Source organism: Pseudogymnoascus destructans (genome assembly GCF_001641265.1).
Source record: "Pseudogymnoascus destructans isolate 20631-21 unplaced genomic scaffold scaffold_10, whole genome shotgun sequence".
Lineage (NCBI taxonomy): Eukaryota > Fungi > Ascomycota > Leotiomycetes > Thelebolales > Thelebolaceae > Pseudogymnoascus > Pseudogymnoascus destructans.
In genome coordinates, this window is record NW_020167529.1 from 536,391 (window position 1) to 558,435 (window position 22,045).

At 46.1% G+C, this 22,045-nt stretch overlaps 9 protein-coding genes across 9 annotated transcripts; 5 read left to right on the forward strand and 4 right to left on the reverse strand.

Annotated features, from left to right (window-relative positions):
* Nucleotides 1-2,023: 2,023 nt before the first annotated feature.
* On the reverse strand, nucleotides 2,024-3,175 carry VC83_06135 (uncharacterized protein; the record flags this gene model as incomplete). The annotated part of the gene is made up of 4 exons (XM_024469740.1): nucleotides 2,024-2,309; nucleotides 2,364-2,503; nucleotides 2,565-2,887; nucleotides 2,950-3,175. 4 exons carry the CDS (start codon nucleotides 3,173-3,175, stop codon nucleotides 2,024-2,026), a joined length of 975 nt encoding a protein of 324 aa, XP_024324143.1.
* Nucleotides 3,176-4,475: 1,300 nt separating this feature from the next.
* VC83_06136 (uncharacterized protein) lies at nucleotides 4,476-4,907 on the reverse strand (the record flags this gene model as incomplete). The annotated part of the gene is made up of 2 exons (XM_024469741.1): nucleotides 4,476-4,478; nucleotides 4,557-4,907. The coding sequence occupies 2 exons, from the start codon at nucleotides 4,905-4,907 to the stop codon at nucleotides 4,476-4,478; spliced, it is 354 nt and encodes a 117-aa protein (XP_024324204.1).
* An 860-nt stretch (nucleotides 4,908-5,767) lies between these two features.
* VC83_06137 (uncharacterized protein) lies at nucleotides 5,768-6,722 on the forward strand (the record flags this gene model as incomplete). Its single annotated transcript, XM_024469742.1, has 2 exons — nucleotides 5,768-6,242; nucleotides 6,295-6,722. The coding sequence occupies 2 exons, from the start codon at nucleotides 5,768-5,770 to the stop codon at nucleotides 6,720-6,722; spliced, it is 903 nt and encodes a 300-aa protein (XP_024324203.1).
* A 990-nt stretch (nucleotides 6,723-7,712) lies between these two features.
* On the forward strand, nucleotides 7,713-8,480 carry VC83_06138 (uncharacterized protein; the record flags this gene model as incomplete). The annotated part of the gene is made up of 2 exons (XM_024469743.1): nucleotides 7,713-8,007; nucleotides 8,125-8,480. The coding sequence occupies 2 exons, from the start codon at nucleotides 7,713-7,715 to the stop codon at nucleotides 8,478-8,480; spliced, it is 651 nt and encodes a 216-aa protein (XP_024324206.1).
* Nucleotides 8,481-9,042: 562 nt separating this feature from the next.
* VC83_06139 (uncharacterized protein) lies at nucleotides 9,043-9,348 on the reverse strand (the record flags this gene model as incomplete). Its single annotated transcript, XM_024469744.1, has 1 exon — nucleotides 9,043-9,348. The coding sequence occupies one exon, from the start codon at nucleotides 9,346-9,348 to the stop codon at nucleotides 9,043-9,045; it is 306 nt and encodes a 101-aa protein (XP_024324205.1).
* A 969-nt stretch (nucleotides 9,349-10,317) lies between these two features.
* On the forward strand, nucleotides 10,318-10,941 carry VC83_06140 (uncharacterized protein; the record flags this gene model as incomplete). The annotated part of the gene is made up of 2 exons (XM_024469745.1): nucleotides 10,318-10,653; nucleotides 10,708-10,941. Exons 1-2 carry the CDS (start codon nucleotides 10,543-10,545, stop codon nucleotides 10,939-10,941), a joined length of 345 nt encoding a protein of 114 aa, XP_024324176.1. The 5' UTR covers nucleotides 10,318-10,542.
* Nucleotides 10,942-11,100: 159 nt separating this feature from the next.
* VC83_06141 (uncharacterized protein) lies at nucleotides 11,101-13,597 on the forward strand (the record flags this gene model as incomplete). The annotated part of the gene is made up of 6 exons (XM_024469746.1): nucleotides 11,101-11,536; nucleotides 11,589-12,135; nucleotides 12,204-12,554; nucleotides 12,616-13,113; nucleotides 13,201-13,386; nucleotides 13,468-13,597. 6 exons carry the CDS (start codon nucleotides 11,101-11,103, stop codon nucleotides 13,595-13,597), a joined length of 2,148 nt encoding a protein of 715 aa, XP_024324267.1.
* A 2,777-nt stretch (nucleotides 13,598-16,374) lies between these two features.
* VC83_06142 (uncharacterized protein) lies at nucleotides 16,375-17,865 on the forward strand (the record flags this gene model as incomplete). Its single annotated transcript, XM_024469747.1, has 6 exons — nucleotides 16,375-16,543; nucleotides 16,942-16,990; nucleotides 17,040-17,179; nucleotides 17,263-17,360; nucleotides 17,412-17,551; nucleotides 17,763-17,865. The coding sequence occupies 6 exons, from the start codon at nucleotides 16,375-16,377 to the stop codon at nucleotides 17,863-17,865; spliced, it is 699 nt and encodes a 232-aa protein (XP_024324175.1).
* A 1,335-nt stretch (nucleotides 17,866-19,200) lies between these two features.
* On the reverse strand, nucleotides 19,201-20,472 carry VC83_06143 (uncharacterized protein; the record flags this gene model as incomplete). The annotated part of the gene is made up of 2 exons (XM_024469748.1): nucleotides 19,201-19,549; nucleotides 19,610-20,472. The coding sequence occupies 2 exons, from the start codon at nucleotides 20,470-20,472 to the stop codon at nucleotides 19,201-19,203; spliced, it is 1,212 nt and encodes a 403-aa protein (XP_024324258.1).
* Between the last annotated feature and the right edge of the window lie 1,573 nt (nucleotides 20,473-22,045).

Genomic DNA, 22,045 nt, shown 5'->3' on the forward strand with positions numbered 1-22,045 from the left:
CAATTTCGTATTGAAAAGTCAAGCTTGCAAACCTTTTTGTTAAAGTGTGAGAGCTTCACACTAGGATTTAAGATACTAGCAAATGCGAAGATAGATCCAGTATTTGTGTATAGCTTGTTATAATACTTCCTAATCTTCTTCTCTGCAGCATCGATTGCTAAAGTCATCTTTGCTGCCCATGGATATGTCTTATGCCGTAGCCGGTGCCGAGTTCCTTCAAGCGTTGATAAGAGTTTTTGATATACTCCAAGTGTATAGCAGACAGTAGGTCCGGCTGACGATCCAATGTTTGTTGTAAAGAAGTTGAATGGCCTTGTAAGATCAATGATGTATTCGATGTGCTTCCATTCTAGCTCGCTAAGTCTGAACATGTGAGCACCATGATCGCCTCGAGTATATTGATTGATTGTTGACTTGAGTTGCTGTGCTCGCAGAAGCATATGGCATGTCGAATCCCATCGAGTTGATACATCTTGAATAAGTCGAAGAAGCCTCTGAGATGATTGACCCCGGTTCATGTTTGCCTTTTGCAAAGTCATAAACCTGTTCCTTCGAGTTTGACTTGAATTAACAAAGATAGTGAGCTTCCGGAGCTATGAGATATTAGAAAAGACTACCAGAAGTTTACCAGAACTAACAAGAGAATATATACCTTTCCAAGTGTAAATCCAATACCCTTGTCCTTCTGCAACTTTGCAAGGCCCTCCATCTGATTCTCTTCTTCCCAGTTCATTAAGATCTCTTGATTTGTTGGCGTAATCCGGATTCGACCAAGGAGAGCACTAAGGGCAAGTTGAATAACGTGAGCTAGGCAGGGTATGTGTTGTACTTTTCCTCCAATGAAATGCTCGTTGTCTGCAATACTATCAAGCATTATTTCCACATCTCTCATCATTGAAGTGTTGTTTGACGCATTATCAGTCGTAATGGATATAATTCGTCCTTCTAAATGCTGCCTTGTGATAACTTTTTCAAGTATTCCACATAACTCAGCACCAGTATGCTCTGTATATATAGGTTCAAACCCAATCAAGACCTCTTGCATTTTCCAATGACGGTCGATAAATGATGCAATAACACCCATAAATGAAAGTCGAGTAACACTTGACCAACAGTCGAGCGATAATGCAATCTTTGAACCAGGAACAACATCTTGTAGCATCTCTTCTTCGATTTGTGTGAGCTTTGTTGTTAAGAGGTTTCGAATAGTTGTTGCTGAGGGTAGTGGATAGTGAGGATTCTGTAAGATAGCAAGCCTTTTCCATTCAGGATCCTCGACTGAGCGGAACGAGCTATGAGTTGAGATAACTGTGTATAGAACTTGTTCGTAAAATGCCTCTTGTGTGAGAATATGATCCTATTATAGATATTAGCCTATATAATTCTGGTAATAATCTGGTAATCCTTACCTGTTGAGGTCGCATCTGATTGATTCGCATTTGATAGAGACTATCCTTACCCATCCGTGACTTCTTTTTGCAAATGTCTGATGCAAGATGTGTTGCCATAGACTTTGGGCCAGCAGACTTGATTGCAGGATGCGTAAGGGCCTTCGAACAATAGGTACAAATGACACATGGTTCTCCAGAAAGCCGGTCTGCTCCTTGGTGATAAATTCTCCAGTATTGAGAACTCCGGTTGGTTGAATCCCATGCAATCTTCGTAAGGAGTTTTGTAGTATGATCTGAGTGTTGTTCATACCATCGTGATAGCTTCCACCACTCAATGAATACATCGTGTGTATCCTTAGTCCATTTGATGAATTGGTTTAATTTGCCAGTATATTCGAGGCCCGCAGGGATTTGATTTAATGAAGGTAGTCGTTGAGAAGAGGGAAGAGAGTCTGAGAATATATTAGAAATAGGATTGTCAGAGTCAAACAACTCTGAATATTGCGATGACATTTGGCAAGTAGCAAATTGTTTGATTATCAGAAGATTACCAGAAGTCTGGCTACGATGAAATACTTAAATCTCTATAGCCCCTATTCGCGTCGGAAAATCAAGTACTCCATTTCTCTCCTCTACTCTAACTCCAGAAACAACATATCCTGTGCAGCTGATACTTTAGCCCACTTTTCCTTATCAAATTTCTTAGAGTAGACAAGTAAGAACGCCTCTTTGAAGCTAGAACTATGAGTGGAGACTTGTAACCATCCGTTGTCGACAAGATTGTAAGACTTTGGGTACCACTGCGCAGGTCCTGGTAATTGGGCCCACTTTCCAAACTTCCAAGCTGTAAAGTTTGTCCAAACTGCCTGCTCGTACAAACAGAAATATTTATGTGGTGGGATAACGTTGTGAAAAGTGCTATAATAAACAATTAGTATTGCCAGAAGATTGCTAGAATGATCAGAGACGTACCCTTCTTCTACATCAATCCATGGCATATATTCAAAGAGATGCTCAGGCTTCTTTCTCAGCTTTCCAGCCTTTCTCGTATATGAGCGGATACAGCTATCCCAGAAATGTTGCCACTTGCGGAAATTGGACTCTTCATGGGCCTATCAACCGTTAGTATTACCAGAAGATTACCAGAAGATTACCAGACTATGAGGTACCAACATCAATGCGTGCTTGAGTTAAGAGAGCCTGGATGCTAGCGATCTCTTCATCAGAAAGCTCATCTGGTAGAACAGCCTCGTCATTTAAAATATCGTCGCGCCGTAACATAAGCTCCAACTCTAAATCGTCTTCAACCTCAGTATCCTCCCATTCGCTGTTATGATCGTCATCGATTGGGATACTGGTGATACCCTCAAATGCAGCAAGCTCAGACAGAAGTTGTGGCGGAGTAGATGGTGGGGCTTGTGGAGAAGAAGAAGGGGCGCTAGTATTCTTGACTTTCTGATTCGCAATGCAAGATGCATGGGTGCCCTTTTTCAGTCCTGTTTATAGTTAGATTAAGGCTACCAGAGATTACCAGAAGGAACTTACCGAACACGAATACGCTCAACCTTCAATTCATTCTGTAGACGTGTCTTGTCTTCAACAGAGGCAGCGATATACTTTGCAGACTTGTATAACTTCTTTAAGTAGTAGCTCAGATCGCCATGGTCAGCCTTGAGTGCTAAATGAACAGCCTTCTCATCTTCAGTAAGGTTGGAGACGCGGTTGCGAGCTTTGATAGTATTCAAATTAGTGGAGAGTTCTTCAGGTGCCTTGCGTTTCGCCATGCTAAACACGTGATTAGCAGAAGATCATCAGAAGTTCTGACTGTAGAATCAAGATAATAAACTTACTTGAGGTCCTAGTGAAGAGGTAAAGCGCAAAAGAGAAGAAGAATGTGTAGATCGGAACGTAACCAAGGAAGGTGGTTGGTTGTAAGGTTGTTGTTTTTTTAAAATTGCAAACAATTATATTCGTCAAGGAATATTCACCTGCAAATAATTACTGTTCTAAACAACACTACAACGCGTACCTTCAAATAAAACACATACCTTTCAACCTCTACCTCTTTCTTTACTCTTTCTACAACATCCTTGCTACAAACTCACTGTAAGTACATATATCTTTTGATCTACTTCTTTGTCTTGTGTATACTTCACTAACTCATCTTAATGTTAGCAAATGGCTCGTATTAAGCAAACTGCTAGGAGATCAACTGGCGGCACAGCACCAAGGATGCCACTTGGATTACAGGCTGGCTCTAGGCTTGGTGGAAAGGGAAAGGGAAAGGAAAAGGCTGTGCGCACAGCAAGAAAAGCTCCAGTTCGCTCATCTCAAGCTTGCAACAATCATGCTCAGAAGGCCATGCGCCGTGCAAAGTCTGGTAAGAGGATTACCAGAGGATTACCAGAACTCTCTAATAAACATATAGGCACCAAGGCTCTCCGCGATATCAGAAGACAGCAACTTGATACTCGCCTGATTATTCCAAAGCTCTCATTCCAGCGTCTTGTTAGGGAAATCGCACAAGACTTCAAGTCCAATCTTCGCTTCCAGCAATCTGCTATCCTAGCTCTCCAGGAAGCTGCCGAATGCTTCCTCATTCGAGAATTTGAGAGTATGATACTTGAACATAGTGACAGGGACATACTAACAGTTATAGTGACAAATCTCCTTGCTATTCATGCGAAGAGAGTGACAATTCAGGCAAAGGATATGGTATTGGTTCGGCGTTTGCGGGATATGATGTTTAATCATGGAGCTGTAGGCTTAATCGATGGAAATGTCTCTCACCCAGGAATGAAGGTTAGATAAGTTCTGGCAACCTTCTGGTAACCTGGTACCTAAAGGCAAAGGTTATAGTGTGGAATAGGATATCAACGACATGGGAATGGAGTTATTGAGTTATGGCGTTTTACGATATCGATATCAATGTGAAGTCACGATCACACCCCCTTTTCAATGACTAATCAAACACGTGATATAACTGGGTTGCCAAGACCTATACTAGGTACCCGGCAAGTGAGTAATCCTCATTCAACAATACTCGGGATATGAGTGAGTAACTCAGCTGGGTGAGTAGAAATTCTACTACTCGACTCATGAGTACCCAGTGCGCAGCCTAATAGTCAGTGAGGCGCCACACTATCAAATGATGGATTCACTCACATCGTTTACAGGAGCCCTGAAGTTTTCGCTGATACGAGATGGGGCCACCTGGGCTGCTTCGCGCTCAAGTTTATCTCTAGGTTTATTGTCTCTGCTTCGGTCGTTGCTCGTAGATTCGACTATATTGGCTGCAAAAACCTCTCCAATGGGGTACATTTCGTGCCGTTCCTGGGTCATGGTTGGAGAGTAGTTCCGCTTGAATTCGAGCATATAACCAGCCATAGGTGCGCCGACAACGTGAATCAAAGTCCCCAGATCGGGATTGGCACCGGACGGGACAAAAATTGCAAAGTGCGCTCGCTGTTTGGAAGAATTGCGATAGGAGATGAGTTGAAGGGTTCGAGTGGCCATGTTGGCGCTACTTGCTTGCCAAGGGCGCGATAATAATATAATGATTGATGACTTAAGAAGAGAGTAGAGTACAATTGATGATAGAAATGGCTAGAAAATCGAGACGACTTTGAAGAGAAAAGGCATCTTAAGTACTCTGAGAAATACTTGATGCAGAAAAAAATCAAACAGCGATCTACGAGTTGGCATCACACCCACAAAAGCATTTAAAAATAAGTGAAACTCAGCGCTTGTTGAGACACCTGTGATACAATGTTAGATAATGTGCTCTCAAAGTTGCGCAGTGTAACTTGGATGATTGGTGTCGAGTTTACAACATAAAGTAAATTCATTCTGAGAGCTAAGGTGGGCGTTCAGGAACCCTCATTTAGTGTGGCCCGCATAGCCGCCTGCCTGGCATGTAAGGTGTATAAGTTGAGCCAATCATCTGTGTTGACTAGGTGAATTATAGCTGCAAGCGCTTTCGATAGCGCACTTAACTCGTTCAATGTTTTCCCTGCTCCAGTTGAAGTGTCGTTCGTGCACAAAGTAGCGCGCGCTAGAGACGGTGCGATTGTGGCGAATGAGCACTGATGAAAGCGCACGCTGAAACAACGCCATACACAACCCCTCGCACAGTGGCCGTGCATTTGTAATCGGGCTACTTTACGCGCACAAAGCACAGACGGAGGCCAGCGTTAAATTAGGTATCCTTGTGCGACTGTTTTCGCTGCCTGCGCAGAGTCGACCACTGTTGCCTTCTCCGTACTCGTCTTCGCTTCTCATTCGGTAAGACTTCTCTCTGAGCTCTCCTCCCTGACAACCTGTTCGTTATAGTAGTTGTTACCAAAAGCTCACAATAAGTTTCCAGGGCATTAATAATGCCAGCTAATCCTCAGATCCATGCCACAGGGCTACCAGATGGCAGAGAACTGAAAATGGACTTTCTCGAATCCTCTTTCTTCAAGAACAACGGACCTAACCGATGCTTGCCAACGCCGACAGAGGTTCGAGCCTTGTCAGGCACAAACCAGGCGAGGCCTCAACCACTTCCTGTGATATTTGAGCATCTTAATCTCATTGTCAAGTTCGGTCCTCATGTTGCAATTGCTGAAGCGCAATGTCTTTGGGTGATTAAAAGAGTACTTCGTAACGAAGTTCCTGTGCCAGAGGTCTATGGCTGGCGGGTTGATGGGCGTGATGTGTTCATATATATGCAGTATGTACGAGGAGAGACACTGAAAGATCGGTGGGATTCTCTGAGTATCGCCGATAAAACCTCTGTTTGCGATCACATACGCGAGATTACCACATCTTTGCGGCAAGTCGAGCAAGACCCAAATGATTCGTTCATTGGTATGCTGCGAAATGGATAAGCAGTTCAGGATAATGACTAAATCTTCTTCAGGGTCTATCAATCGCCAACATCTCTTAGACATTGTCTTTGAAGGCCACCCTCCAGGCGGACCCTTCAATACTGTCAAGCAGTTCAACGATTGGTTTTCTCGACTGCCTTGGCTTCGGTTTCCTAACTCGGAAGATATCCAGGATCCTTATAGAACGTTCTTGCCAGATACAGGAACTATCAAGCTAACCCATGGGGACCTACATCAAGGCAACATTATCGTCTCTTCAGCAGGGCCGCCACGTGTACTTGCGATCGTTGACTGGGCCCATTCTGGATGGTATCCTGATTATTGGGAATATTGCAAAGCAGCCTATACTTGTTCGTTTGATGGAGAATGGCGTAATAGATGGATCCCAATATTTTTGAAACCACGGCCTGAGGTGCATGAGATCTTTGCAGAATATACACGGGCGCTGGGAGCTGTATGAATATTATATCATATTATGGTTATAAATCCTTGGTCAGCCATGTGCAGAGGGTCCGCAGATACATCTACTCCGTTGGTGGTGTTGCACTGAATATTTCGCCAGCTCTCAGGAGCGCGCTGATGGCGATCGCCATCCACACCCACATCAAAATCACAAGAGACTAAGTTATGGCAGAATATAAAGCGGTGACTACATTTATGAAGCTCACGTAATTTAGACAAGGAACGACGTTCGATCTCTTCACTGGCCAGCCCAAGCCCAGGCCTACACTACTCGAGGTTCTACAGTTTCTCAGAGTTCACCAGACGATGCGAAGTCAATTCTAGGCGCGGACTACCAAGAATATCCTCTTCCAGGCTTTCTCAAATGTGTGAGGATCGGACGAGAGACGATACAACCTAGAGTTCAGGCTGATCTTCCAGATTCCTTCAGACCATCAATCGGTCTACACATATCAAATACCACGTCTAGCGAGGAAGTAGCTGGAAAATCAGCTCATCCAGGGGTTTGCGCATCTCATGCAAAGAGGTCAAGTCCCGCTCTACAGAAGCAGAGAAAGCGCGGGCGCCTCCAATATACAGAGCAAGAAGACAATTTGCTGATGCGCCTTAAGAAGAAGGGCTTGCCGTGGAAAAAGATACATCGGGCTTCTATCCGTGCCTTCCCGGACAGGAGCATCGGATCGCTTCACTCGAAATCGTGCCGATAAGTGTGGCACTTGCCCTGCAGCACCTCGATCGCCATAAACTGCATAGTGTAGGGCCGAACCAGCAGCGACGAATTTATGGCTCTAGATCTATAAAATGGATAGCATCAATGGTGATTAGAACTACAGTGCCATTAAACGATAAAAGCGTTGCGAAACTATTGTGTGGTGGCTGAGCTTTGTTTTCGCCAATCACATGACTCCCAGGGGAATATATAAGGCATTCTCATCCCCCGGAATGTTTGAAATTTAGAACTGCCACGTCATCTTCATGAATATAGAAAATGGCGAGAGTATTGGCCCCTAATCGCAACCATAGCCGCCAGGCAGCGTCCAGATCAAGAATAAAGGGCAGGACGAGAAGCTCTCCTCGATTTAAGGGCACTACTTTGGACACGCATCCCTCTGCTTCTATAGTGACGACGCCTCTTGTGGTTGGTTACAAGATTTCAACTACAGGCCACTTCACAGCAAGACTTCGGCTACAAGATGGGACTCCCAAGACCCTCATGGGACTTTTAGATGAGAGTGAAAGCGGAATCGTGGTTTGGACATTCAAACCCCGAGCCGAAGATGAAGGTAGCTCTTCTCATCTGTTCCCCACTACCTTTCCAATTTAACCCCCTACCAACCACATTTTCCTTCCCACTGTGACCCTGCAAGAAAATAATATAAAGCACCAAACTGACATCCAAGCCTGCGACTTCGCCTCCGAGATAATAAGTTCATCCTACGCCGCCCCTAGATCAAACATGTCAATCTACGGTTTAACAACCAGTTCAGCCGCCACAAACGCTTCCCTACCCGACAGGAGAGATGAGATAGACTGTAATATCCTCAGCGACCCAGGCGGCAAGTTGTTACGCACGATGGGGTATATAGATGCGAAAGGGCAGGTGAAGCGGGGGGCGTTCGTAATTGCCAAGGACGGAACGCTATGGATGCGAAAAACGGGCGGGACGATATTTAATGTTGCGGATGAATTGTGTAGGGTTTCGAAGGCGGTTGTGAAAGCAAAGACTGTGGTTGGGGCTGTGAAGGTGCCGTATTAGGAGAAGCTGGTCTTGTTGCCACGTGGTTATAGTAGAGTCACCAGAAATACACCCAGGCGGCAATGGTCACCTCACACATGAATAAAATCTTTTCGTCCATATCTCCGCCGCCGGAGCTTTACTGGACAGTGGGAATTACAGAAAGCCTCGGAATTTGACGTGTCTTGCCTCCCTTTGACGCATATGTCTGGTTGGTGGAATCGGGGCCAAACATGTGGCGGAAAGTTCACTGCCTTGCCTGGAGTGCTAGTTGGATGAGTATCTCTGTGCCACTCGCTGGCCACGTGCTACCAAAGAAGCGTTTATGTCACGTGATATCGATCAAAAGCTGGTGACAAAACAATCCGGACACCTAGCCTGAGTTTGAGGCGCTAAATGGATTCGATTGTCCACAACCTGCGTCCACGTTCATCCGTGAGCAAAGCGGCGTTCCCCGGACTCTTAATACTATCTAGTAACACTCGTTCGACCCCAACAACCATCGAAGCGCATATCGAAGCTCCCCACCATTGTCCACTCCACGAAGGCTGCGCACGGCGAGTATCCACTGGATCCCGCCGCGTTATTCACATTCGGAATTGCCGTCGAAATTGTGGAATGAGAGCCGGCTTCCTGCATCGAACTCGTGATTCGTGTCTATTGAACTCGTGAGCTGAGTTAGCACTGTCTCGTACGGATATGTCGTTGACGGGCTCATCAGTGACGACTTCCGGAGCGAGTTCATCCTGCTATTAAACTTCTTCCGCTCCTCATACGCGTTCCGGGCCGAGAGAGGTCGGCATCTGTACAAGTGACTACTCCCTGCTTCACCACCAATCTTGCTAGCTCCGTGTGCGGATGGCACACAGAGGTCCTCGTAAGGAGGCATCTCTAATTCTTCCACCTTAAGAAATTGGCTAGTAGTAAGTCGTATGAATACATATAATATGATGGTTTCAGCCTGTTAAGGTTTCAAAATATTGTTTCTGCAAACTCTTGTTATGTACGACTTGAGAATGAGCTGAAGACCCTATTCTGATGCGCTAAATGGCTAGAAAACACAGGCCCTACGAAGACTTTTGGGCCGCATGAGTAGCGGGGTGATAACGGATTGGCAGCGGCTTGGCGGCAGATTGGAGGCGGACTGGATCGGCGGCAGGTTTTAGCCTCGGTTGCTACCGCTTGCCTTTGGACATCGCGTTTTGGCGCAAGATAAATTCAGGTCGGGGGTGAACTAACGCTAAAGGTATTACCGCGTGCGGCCCGCCACAGGCACCTTCCTTCACTGACCGGCTAACGCAACCCCCCCAGAGTATATAGCGAGTAGCGTCACAGTGCCCTCGAGGCGCACCCTCCCCCTTCGGGGCTTTCGGGGGTGTGGGCGACTATTCGTCCATCCTCCACCCAACATGTCCAAAAAATATGTATATCCCGTCGAAGACCTTATTTCCAAGACCTGCATACAGTGTGCACTGGATGAGAACATGGGTGTCTGCGAAGCGTCCCTGCAGCTATCCCATCGCTGATGAGGCTTTCGGTTGAAAGAAGTGAGATGTGTGCATAATAGCGGAACCAAAACCCCCCCCCCAATTTACTGTTACACGTGTGCCTTGCCAATTGGCCAAGAGCTCTCTACCAATAGCAGCCCAAGTCGAAGTCGAACATCCCAACATTGCAACTTTTAATGATATCTATGCACCACTGAACAAGGGCTTGGCGCTAAACATGTCATCCCCCACGCTCAAATTATCATCATGGTCCTCTTCATCAATTCTACGACCGTTCGATTCAACGGACAGCAGCTCCTCTTGAATAACTAGACGTGTCATGGACTCCCCTGACTTGTACGTCCATATATTCTCATTTGTGTACCGTAAATTTGACGAGGCATTCGCTAACAGGGCATATTCACCAGGGAGGACTTCTTCACCCAGCAATGGATGTCGGCGACCAAGTCCTGCTCAGAACGTATGGAACCTCAGGATCGCAGAACAATCAGGAGTTTCCGCACATATGAGGATGTGCAAGAGCATGTTTTCGCCGAACAAGATGAACTGGCGAGGCTGCCCTGCATGAGCTGGCAATGCTGCAACCGCGACTTGTCGACTTGAAAAAGCTCAGCGACTTCTTCACACAGCTTCGTCCGACTCTTGACACGGGTATGTTCTGGGGATTGCTTGGCCTATTACTTACTGTAAGAGATCAACAATGCTATGGACTCTTTTATATCTGACAGATCAAACATTAGTTGGCCTTACAACACGATGAGACAATGCGAAGAGTTGTCCAGATGCTTCAGAAGATAAGCAGGAATTGCCATGATTTCATACTTCACTGCCGACAAAGTCCTGTCGTCACTAAGGAAGACAAAGAGTCTTGCTTTGATATATTTTTAAGAATCACCACGTTCCTCGCGGATGTTGTGCAATGCCTGCGCCAAGCAGACGACGATGTCTCAGAATTGACATATGCTAGCAGTTAGAATTCCACCTCAAGAGATCGTTTATCTTTGCGAATATTTGTGAACTAATGCATGTAGGCAGGCCGGAACCATCCCACATGGACTGAACTGACCGAGAAGTTTACAACTGCCGTAGATGATATCAAGGACACGCTCGATCGCATCGACAGGGTCGCCGCAATGTATCAGAGACAGTACCAGGGTGACATGGCTTCTTGGTTTTCCTATCTCTCACTCTCACCTCGCGCGTTCCGAGATACGGCTCAGCTACCTTGCTTCGTCCTTCCACCCATACAGACTGCCCGTTTCTTCGATCGAGATGATGTGATTGAGAAGGTTGAAAAACATTTCCAAGACGGAGATTCAACTTCGTCACTACGCTCGCTGGCACTATATGGCATGGGAGGTGTCGGTAAGAGCCATGTTGCCATGAAATATCTGGATAAGAAGCTGGCGATCAAAAACTTTGATGCTATCTTTTGGATCAATGGAGAAAATCCGGTTTCTATCCAACAGAGCTTTACAGATATTGCTCTTAAGTTGAAACTACCTGATACTGGGCCAGCCTCTCATGACGAAAATCGAATGATTCTCAAAGGCTGGCTGCAGCAGACTGGTACGTTGGAGAGGACTTCCCAGCCTGACTAAATGCTAAGAATGTCGATTAGAATGTAAGTGGATGATCATCTACGACAATGCAGAGACTATCGAACTTCTTCGAGATTACTGGCCTTTATCTGGCAGTAATGGTCGAGTCCTGATTACAACAATAAATCATATGCTCGGTTTCGATCCAGCGGATGCTGGCCTTGAAATACTCCCTTGGGATACAGATACAGGCTCCAAGTTCCTGCTACATCTTCTCAAAGGACACATCGGTGCCGAACTCTTGGCAAACGAAACGCAGTCAGCGTACAGTCTCTCTGAGAGGTTAAGTGGCCATGCACTAGCGCTGTCCAACATGTGTGGTTTGATCTACCGTCGTTCATGGTCTATCTCAGAGCTCGTTGAGGTTTATGATAGATCCAAGGACTTCAAAGACGGACTTGAAACCGTCTGGCAACTATCTTTTGAAAACCTCAAGCCTGACTGTGCTGCACTGTTATCGGTCTTTACTTTCTGTGCGCCAGACAGCATCCCACAGTCGTTGTTCGAATTTAATGAAGAGAAGGACAGCCTTACAGATGACATGCTATGGTATCTTGACTCTGATCGGTTAGTGGTTTGTTCTTTGTATCCAAACTGCTTGCAGCAATTGCGATTGCTAACAATGAACACCATAGTCTGAGTACAAGTACAGAGGAGCTGTTGGCTCTTGCATTGATCAAAAGAAATGGATATGATCGCGTATTTTCGATTCACCGTCTCATCGCAGCCCAGTTCCGCCGCTTTTTGAACCCCAAAGACCTCCAAAAAGCATTTTTTGAAGCTTCAATCCTAATGTATAATGCCTTTCCAAAGAGACCAAAAAAGCCTGGGGCTGCCAGAGCCAATCTCTACAATGTCTGGGACAGGTGTCAACTTTGGTTGCAGCATGTGCTGCAGCTTAAAAGTAGCTTCATGCAAGAGCGAAAGCGGGACCCGAGCTTCTCTGCTTGCAGAGAGACTTGCGAGACATGGGTTCAATGCCAACGGTTACTCATTCCATTCCCTTAGCCAAAGTCTCTTATGTTATGTATACTGATACGCTGGTAGCTACCTTCTTGAAACACAAAACTGGCGCGAGCTCGAAGACCTCGTCATCGTGAACAGAATTGCCATGGAAACACTTCCTGAACCGGACAAGGAAATATACCTTCTCTCATCAACTGAAATCCACGTTGCCTCGATGTGGGCCTTTCGGGGCCGATTCAAAATGGCCCTCAAGAGCTTGTTGACGGCACACAGTCTCAAGCTAGCTGAGTCCACCATCGACCTCCAAAATACCTGCTGGATCGAAGATAACTTGGCTTCCATTTATGGGTGCTTGGGGGATTTTGACACTGCGATGGAGTGGAACGAGCGCAGTCATGCGACGTGGAAGCGCTGGTCCGAGTCGACGGGCTTTGAGTTTAAGTGTCCTCCGCTTCTGAAGCTGACGCGTGGAAGAATTTTGACTCACGGAGGAAGGCTCGATGAATCAAGGGAGCAGTTGACTGAGGCTGTAGATGGACTTTTGTCTGCAGAGCCGTTTGTCTGGGCCCCAACAGCTACGTGAGTTGTCTCTTTCTTATACACAGGCGTGCCAGAGAAAGGAGAAACCCATAGTTACATGTAAAATTCGATACTAATAATACACAGGTGCAAGTTTGCCATAGGACGGCTTCTAATGTTCGAAGGGAAGTACGAAGCCGCGAAAAGCATGTTGTTAGAATCTCAGTCCATGTGGCTTGAGGGCGATAAGTCTCGCGCTCTAGACTTCAACGGTATCATTGTATACCAGCTGGGTTGCTGCGCCATGATGCAAGGGGGCATAGATGCTGCACTGTAAGTTTGGACAAGCTGAGGATGACGAGTGCACTGTGAAATCACGCCCTATACTGACTATGATATTTCTTTTCTTTTTAGCAAGCATCTCCAAGAGGCGAAGGTCATTAGCTCTATTCACAGAGACACGCATCCTGCCAAGTACGCTCGATGCCTGTTAAAGCTATCCGAGGCACTTACGTCAGGTCCCTGGAGGGGAGGCGGAAGCTGATCAGCGCCTCACAGAGGCGAAAGACTTATACTTCCAAATCACAAGGGATAATTTTATCACACGTTCGGACCAAGTAAAGGAGGAAGATTTTGATGCTCTTATACACATTAGTCAACGATAGAGTACCAAGAGTGAAGAATGAAATCTTTAAGACCATCCATAAGTGGCCACAATATCTCTGCTTCCTTTTCACGCCAGCACCACGCCCTTTGAGCCTGCCACAGTCGATCTACCTAGGCCAGTGTTTGCTACTCGTGCCATATGTCCGCATCCAACAAGTATCCGGACTGACCTCTACCATCGGCTTTCTGATGACGCTGCGTCTTGCCCCTAGGATCTAGGACCCGCTCTCTGGAGTATGTTTTGAGATCGGATGTAATGTCTACTTGCGATCGTATGCACCTTCCTCCTTGGTTCACTGTCTTTGTTGTTCTCCAGTTGGGGTTGGCAACGTAAAGTCTTGATCGGACAGTCACATCGCATTCATTACGCTCGAACCGTTAAATAAATATTCGCTGGAGTCACGAACCAACAGGCAACCTCTTCAAAACCGCCTCTCTCAGCCCATCAACATTGTCAACCATTTCAATCCCAAATTTCTTGCACACAATCTGCACATTCCCCCTCTTCCAATACCCCTCGGGACAGACAACGATAGCCTTCCCCGGAACCCGTGCACAGATTCCAAACTCGAGCAAACTGATGGGCGCCTGGGTAGCCGGGTGGAAGTAAACGACGACAATGTCGGCCTTGACCTGCTTGTCGAGCTCCCACTCCACCTGCTCACGGTAAGGAGCAAAATTGATATCCTCGCACCATGAGCTGTCCCAGTCAGCACGGTACGGATTGTATATAGTGATGGGCACGTCGGAGAGGGAGGTGGATAGGGTCTCGCGCCAGTCACTCGTGTCGATCTTGCTGGTGGTGCCAGCGAGAAAGACAGACTTAACGCCGCGGGGAGCTTCGTCTAAAGGCGCGTAGATGACGTGATTCCGTGCCTGAGCCATTCTAAAGGACTGAAATGTATTCTTGGGAGTTGTTTGAAGAAAACAAGTATGGAAGAAAGGACGAAGAACACGAGCTCGGATCATCAGCCTAGAAGGTCGCCTCTGTGAAGGTCGTTAGCTCAGACAGACTTGGGCGTAGAGCAGGGTGAAACCTGTTGCTGCCACGTGGACTTTGTACCAGGATGGATTTGCCAGAACTAATTCCGCACCGAGAACCCCATACAAAGATTCTGGCGGCAAGGCGGTGCACAAGGGTACTTCAGGCACGCAAGGTCTAGTATGGATTGCGTAGGATATCAATTTTTATTGCCGGTAAAAGGGACTTGGACCTCAGTTCTTTTGCAAACCATAGGAGGGCTGCTTAGGTATCATATGTGCATGACAACAGTCAGGATTAGTAAAGACATGTAATTAGACCACAGTTGAGGTGTTTAGCCAGCCACCAAGTCGTAATCCCATGATATATCTAGGCTGCGCACTGGGTACTCACGAGTCGAGTAGTAGAATTTTTACTCACCCAGCTGAGTTACTCACTCATGTCCCGAGTATTGTTGAATGAGGATTACTCACTTGCTGAGTACCTAGTATGGGTCTTGGCAACTCAGTTATATCACGTGTTTGATTAGCCATTACTTATGTTAAAAACGGGGTGCGACTTCATTGATCAAGACGCCATAACTCCAACTCCATTCCCATATTGTTGATGTCCTATTCCACACTATAACCTTTGGCCTTTAGGTACCAGGTTACCAGATGGTTGCCAGAACTCATCTGACCTTCATTCCTGGGTGAGAGACATTTCCATCGATTAAGCCCACAGCTTAAACATCATATCCTGCAAACGCCGAACCAATATCATACCCTTTGCCTGAATTGTCACTCTCTTCGCATGAATAGCGAGGAGGTTTGTCACTATAACTGTTAGTATGTCCCTGTCACTATGTTTAAACATCATACTCTCAAATTCTCGAATGAGGAAGCATTCAGCAGCTTCCTAAAGAGCTAGGATAGCAGATTGCTGGAAGCGAAGATTGGACTTGAAGTCTTCTGTGATTTCCCTAACAAGACGCTGGAATGGGAGCTAGTATCAAGTTGCTGTCTTCTGATATCGCGGAGAGCCTTGGTGCCTATATGTTTATTAGAGAGTTCTGGTAATCCTCTGGTAATCCTCTCACTAGACTTTGTGCAGCGCGTGGCCTTCTGAGCATGATTGTTGCTAGCTTGAGATGAGCAAACTGGAGCTTTTCTTGCTGTGCCCACAGCCTTTTCCTGTCCCTTTCCGCCAAGCCCAGAGCCAGCCCGTAATCCAAGTGGCATCCTTGGTGCTATGCCGCCCGTTGATCTCCTAGCAGTTTGCTTGGTACGAGTCATTTGCTAATATCAAGGTGAGTTAGTAAAGTAAACACAAGATAAAGAAGTAGATCAAAAGATATGTGTACTTACAGTGAGTTTGTAGAAAGAATATTGCAGAAGAAGAGTATAGTAAAGAGGTAGAGGTTGAAAGGTATGTGTTTTATATGAAGGTGCGCATTGTGGTGTTGTTTTTGGAACAGTAATTCTTTGTAGGTGAATATTCCTTCACAAATATTTTTGTTTGCAACTTTAAAATAACCACGACCTTAGAACCACCTTCCTTGGTTACTCTCCGATCTACACATTCTTCTTCCCTTTTGAGCCTTTACCTCTTCTCTAGGATTTCAACTAAGTTTATTATCTTGATTCTATAGCCAGAACTTCTGGAGATCTCTGCTAATCACGTGTTTAGTTAGTATGGCGAAACTCAAGGCACATGAAGAACTCTCCACTAATGCGAATACTATCAAAGCTCGCAACTGCGTCTCCAACCTTACTGAAGATGAGAAGGCTGTTCACTTAGCACTCAAGGCTGACCATGCTGATCTGAGCTACTACTTAAAGAAGTTATATAAGTCTGCAAAGTGTAAGGATGCCTCCTTACCTAGATACTCGAAGAACCCGCCTCAGAGCTGTTACGGTCACCACAAGCATGAAATCCGACTCGGTGTGGTTTCGGACCAGTAGAGGAGGACATAGCGAGTTACACTATAGTGGGGGACGGTAAGGGTGTAGGGTTCAGGGTCGATGCGGACCTGTTGCGGTGGAAGGTTCAGGGCTAGGGTTGGGATAACCGAGTCGGGCCCGTTTCGGGTACTTAAGGAAACAAACTTAACGGGGTTCCCCCTTCATCTTTTTTGTATCCTTCGTAGTAGACCTATAGGATAGCATCCTTTTAGCCTCCAACTCGCACTCTCATATGCTATTACTGTGAGCTGGGTGCCCTGTGTCATTACACAAAGTATATCGCTGCCTCTACTGAAGACAAGACACATCTACAGAATGAATTGAAGGTTGAGCGTATTTGTGTTCGGTAAGTTCCTTCTGGTAATCTCTGGTAGCCTCAATCTAACTATAAACAGGACTGAGAATGGTACCCATGCATCTTGCATTGCGAATCAGAAAGTCAAGAATATTAGCGCCTCTTCTTCTCCACAAGCCCCACCATCTACTCCGCCCAAACAACTTCTGTCTGAGCTTGCTGCATTTGAGGGTATCTCAAGTATTCCAATCGATGACAATCATAACAGCGAATGGGAGGATACTGAGGTTGAAGATGATTTGGAGTTGGAGCTTATGTTACAGCGCGAGATATTTTAAATGACGAGGCTGTTCTACCAGATGAGCTTTCCGATGAAGAGATCACTAGCACCCAGGCTCTCTTAACTCAAGCGCACATTGATGTATGCTACCTCATAATCTGGTAATCATCTGGTGATACTAATAGTTGATAGGCCCATGAAGAGTCCAATTTCCGCAAGTGGCAACATTTCTGGGATAGCTGTATCCACTCATATACGAGAAAGGCTGGAAAGCTGAGAAAGAAGCCTGAGCGTCTCTTTGAGTATATGCCGTGGATTGATGTAGAGGAAGGGTACGTCTCTGATCATCCTAGCAATCTTCTGGCAATACTAATTGTTTATTATAGCACTTTTCACGAGGTTATCCCACCACATAAATATTTCTGTTTGTACGAGCAGGCAGTTTGGAAAGTGGGCCTAATTACCAGGACCTGTGCAGTGGTACCCAAAGTCTTACAATCTTGTCGACAATGGATGGTTGCAAATATCCACTCATAGTTCTAGCTTCAAAGAGGCGTTCTTACTTGTCTACTCTAAGAAGTTTGATAAGGAAAAGTGGGCTAAGGTATCAGCTGCACAGGATATGTTGTTCCTGGAGCTAGAGTAGAGGAGAACTTGAGTTGCTAAAGTTATAGCGCTGGAGTACCTTTCGCGTTGGAAAACCAGGTATTTAAGTACTTCATCGTAGCCAGACTTCTGGTAACCTTCTGATAATCGAGCAATTTGCCAAATGCCATCTCAATACTCAGAGTTGTTTGATTCTGACAGTATTCTCAGACTCTTTTCCGTCTTCTCAACGACTATCCTCATTAAATCAAGTCTGTAAGGACACAGGGCACCCAGCTCACAGTAATAGCATATGAGAGTGCGAGTCAGAGGCTAAACGGATGCTATCCTATAGGTCTACTACGAAGGATACAAAAAAGATGAAGAGAGGAACCCCCGTTGGGTCAATCTCCTTAAGTACCCGAAACGGGTCCGACTCAGCTAACCTGCCTTAACTCTTATCATGTGACTGTAACCTGCCCGACTCAATCACTGAGGGACAGGCATCCTTACAAAGTCCCTGCAGGCCTTGAATATATTGGCAAGTTAAACCAATTCGTCAAATGGACTAAGGATACACACGATATATTCATTGAGTGGTGGAAGCTATCACGATGGTATGAACAACACTCAGATCATACTACAAAACTCCTTATGAAGATTGCATGGGATTCAACCAACTGGAGTTCTCAATACTGGAGAAGTTATCACCAAGGAGCAGACCGGCTTTCTGGAGAACCATGTGTTATTTGTACTTATTGTTCGAAGGCCCTTACGCATCCTGCAATCAAGTCTGCTGGCCCAAAGTCTATGGCAACACATCTTGCATCAGACATTTGCAAAAAGAAGTCACAGATGGGAAGGATAGTCTCTATCAAATGCGAATCAATCAAATGCAACCTCAACAAGTAAGGATTACCAGATTATTACCAGAATTATGTAGGTTAATACCTATAATAAGATCATATTCTCACACAAGAGACATTTTATGAACAAGTTCTATACACAGTTATCTTGACTCATAGCTCGTTCCGCTCAGTCGAGGATCCTCATCAAGACCCTATAAATACTTTAGGTATTAGTAGGTCTGGCCGGCCTCATCAAGCAAGGTGGAGGGATGTTCTTAAGCATATATAATAGATAATAGCGTTCTAATAATCTTCTGATAATCATGGTACTTAGATAGAGGAATATACATGATTCGTTCTCACAGCTTACTAGAGATGGCGAGAGTGATGCTAATAGATGTAATACTTTAACTTAACCATAAAACAGTTTTAATCGTATGAGGGACTGTTCACATGATGCATAAATCTTACACGTGATAGCCGAGTACTCACCGGGTTTTTACAGAGTAACTGAGTATTGACCTCACTCACCGAGTCGAGTAAAAGGTTCAGCTACTCACCCAGCTGAGTAACCCACTGAGCGAGTGAGCCGAGTATTGAGCGAGTAGTGCGCAGCCTAGCCATATCTCAGATGGATAGCTCTGCAGGTCTTTGTCGTACGTTTTCCAACACAGACTGCCGTACTCGTACTTGCGCTCGCAGAGATCCAAGAGCATGGCGTCGACACTCTCATTTGCGCACGACTTCTTCAACTTGCAGACTTCTTCACGTGCGACCATTCTGGACTTGCTATCTTGTCCAAACAAAAGACGGTAAGAGAGTATAATCTCTTGCTCTAGGCTGACGCAACACAGGTCTCTATCCTCCGGGGACAAGGGGTCAAGTTGCTCAGCAATACTATCAAGAGTTACCTCCAAACGATTTTAATAAGGGTCAGTGTCAACATGTGCATCATACCTTCGAATCGCTGAACAAACGCTGTCGCCATGGATGGCAAGCAAGGCGCAGAATGTCGGGAAGCGAAACAATGACAGCCGGCGATTAGCTGGATTAAATCGTAGATGCTCGCTGACGGTATCGACCCATTGAATTGTGACGTGTCCAAAATAGCGTAATGAGTAGATGTTGAGGCTTGCCTCGTACAGGCTGTCCGTCTCTCTCGATACACCCTGTGCGCGTCCATCTGACTGGTCACCCCAGTGCTGTACCTTGAACGACCGGAATGTGGTCAGCACTGGTCGCATACGTCTGTCGCTTGGTCTGTGGGTAGTGGACATTTTGTTCGATTTAAACCCCTGTGGCAGGAGGCATGTTAGGTTTGCTGGTTCGTCGTCTTTGAAGGTCAATCTGGGCCGCACCACCAGGGTTGACCAGCACAATACCCCAAAAATAGCCATGTAAAGGTAGCTTTTATCCTTGTCTCGCTCTAGATTCTGCTTGTAGTTCCCACCTTGCTCTTCGAGACGCCGTAATATGTCGTGTATGCTGAGTTCAGGTTGTTCTGGTTGTGTCGCCTGCAACACTGCAAGACTCCAATCCCAACAGTCTGTTATTTCTTTGGGATTCGTACAGGATATCAAGTCCCAAATTGAGTCAAAGGTTGGGCCCATCAATGACTGGAAAGCGTCATGCTCCAAGTAGTCGCAGTACGACTCGATTCCAGGGAAATTTACGAGATCTTCGGACTTGATCCCGAACAGTAATTGGACGAATTCCAAGCGCTTATTGTAGGGTACTTGCTGGTTGATAGACTGGCCTTGTGATTCGAGATCCTCCGACTTCTCGCGAGATAGTGTGACTTGCTGAAGCAGTCGTTGCATTTTGTAGCCGTCCGTGTCTTCCCAGAGTGAATAATGACTGAAAAAGAAGACAATGTTCAAACGGTGTAACTGGCGACAGGTTGTTCACCTTTTTGAGCTGCGATTTATAATTGTGGACATCTCTTTGGAACAATGTACGGGACGGGCGCCTAGGCTATTTAATATAACTCGTAGTGCCAATGTGCTATGTTCCCCCTATCTGCAACAATTACTAAATATAGTTGAAGCTGCAGGTATTGCGAGGCTGGCGGCTAAGGATGGGGCGGATAACTTGCTGATGAGCAGCACGGAAATGTACACAGCTGGGCCCTCAAGTCATTCCATCGGTAGCCGCGCGCCATGCGAAACAAATCTAATTTGCCGTTTGCCGTATGAAGATACACTGAGCTCCCACAGAATTAGTTTGTAGATGAAACTCGAGCATTTGCGCACTCTTCTACTGCAACTCGGCAAACCTTCGCCTATATCCAATGAAAATTGGTTTTGGACTTTTTCTGGACAAAATGCGGCCGTGATTTATATCCGAAACAAGGGTAGACCAAAATAGTAAGGGACGGCCCATCCCGCCCAGAGTCGCTGCTTTCTGTCTGACGGTTTGGTGAGCTGGTTGCGGGTAACCCTTGGCTACTGAAGATTTCGCTAATGGCGATCGTCATCCACGTAATATGCCCGAAAGTACAAAGGTACCACATCGAAACCCATCAAGGAATTGCCTGCTGGGAGCTTCTGGCGTTGACGCGATAACATCTTGTGAAGTCCAGGCGAGCTGACGCCTTGCTGCAGAAGAGCAAGCCAGAAGAAGTTAGTGGATACATTCTCGACCGGCCTTCCTGGCAGACAGCATGCAGCGCCTACTCTCGATATGCAACTCGACCAATTCATGCCCTGACCATTGTCGGTCATATCAGGCTCAAGAACCCCACGAGGTAGTTGATCGTGAAATTGCCCTTGGGACACCTAATATTCCCGGCGTCAATTAATGTCAGAACGCAACGAATTCTGTTTTAAGCCTCGCAACGAGTCTTCTGCGACAACCTTGGAATTCTAAGCTTGAGGAGGCGCGGAGAAAACTTTTGCATGGAAACCTATCATATTTCCTAAAATGCCGCCTCGAACCCTGATATCAGCATCTACGGACTGAAAATGACAAAGGTCTAAAGGCGGGCAAAAGTTGTATGCACGTGACAGCGGGAACTTACGGAGGAACTCCGTAGTCCAGCGGCAATGCGCCTATGAAGGACATAATCCGACGAGCCAATGAGGTCACATGCACCCCACAGGCTTTTTCTCCGCAAATCAGGTACCGAGGTGATTGATGCGACTTCCACTTCTATGAAGTTGAGGTTGTATCATGTATAGCATGAAGCATTCGACCTCATGAGCGTCGCCCCCGCAACCAAGGAAGTCCTGGAGCAGGCACATGTCCTGGCAGCTTGGCTGCAACAGATTGCGGACGAAGAGCACTGGCGACCGTACCGAGGCAGCGTCGAGATTGAACAATGTAGTCATCCAGATCGGACAAGTAGGGTCAGGCCCTTGATCAGTGCAGGAAACGTTGAAGTATGCTCAAATG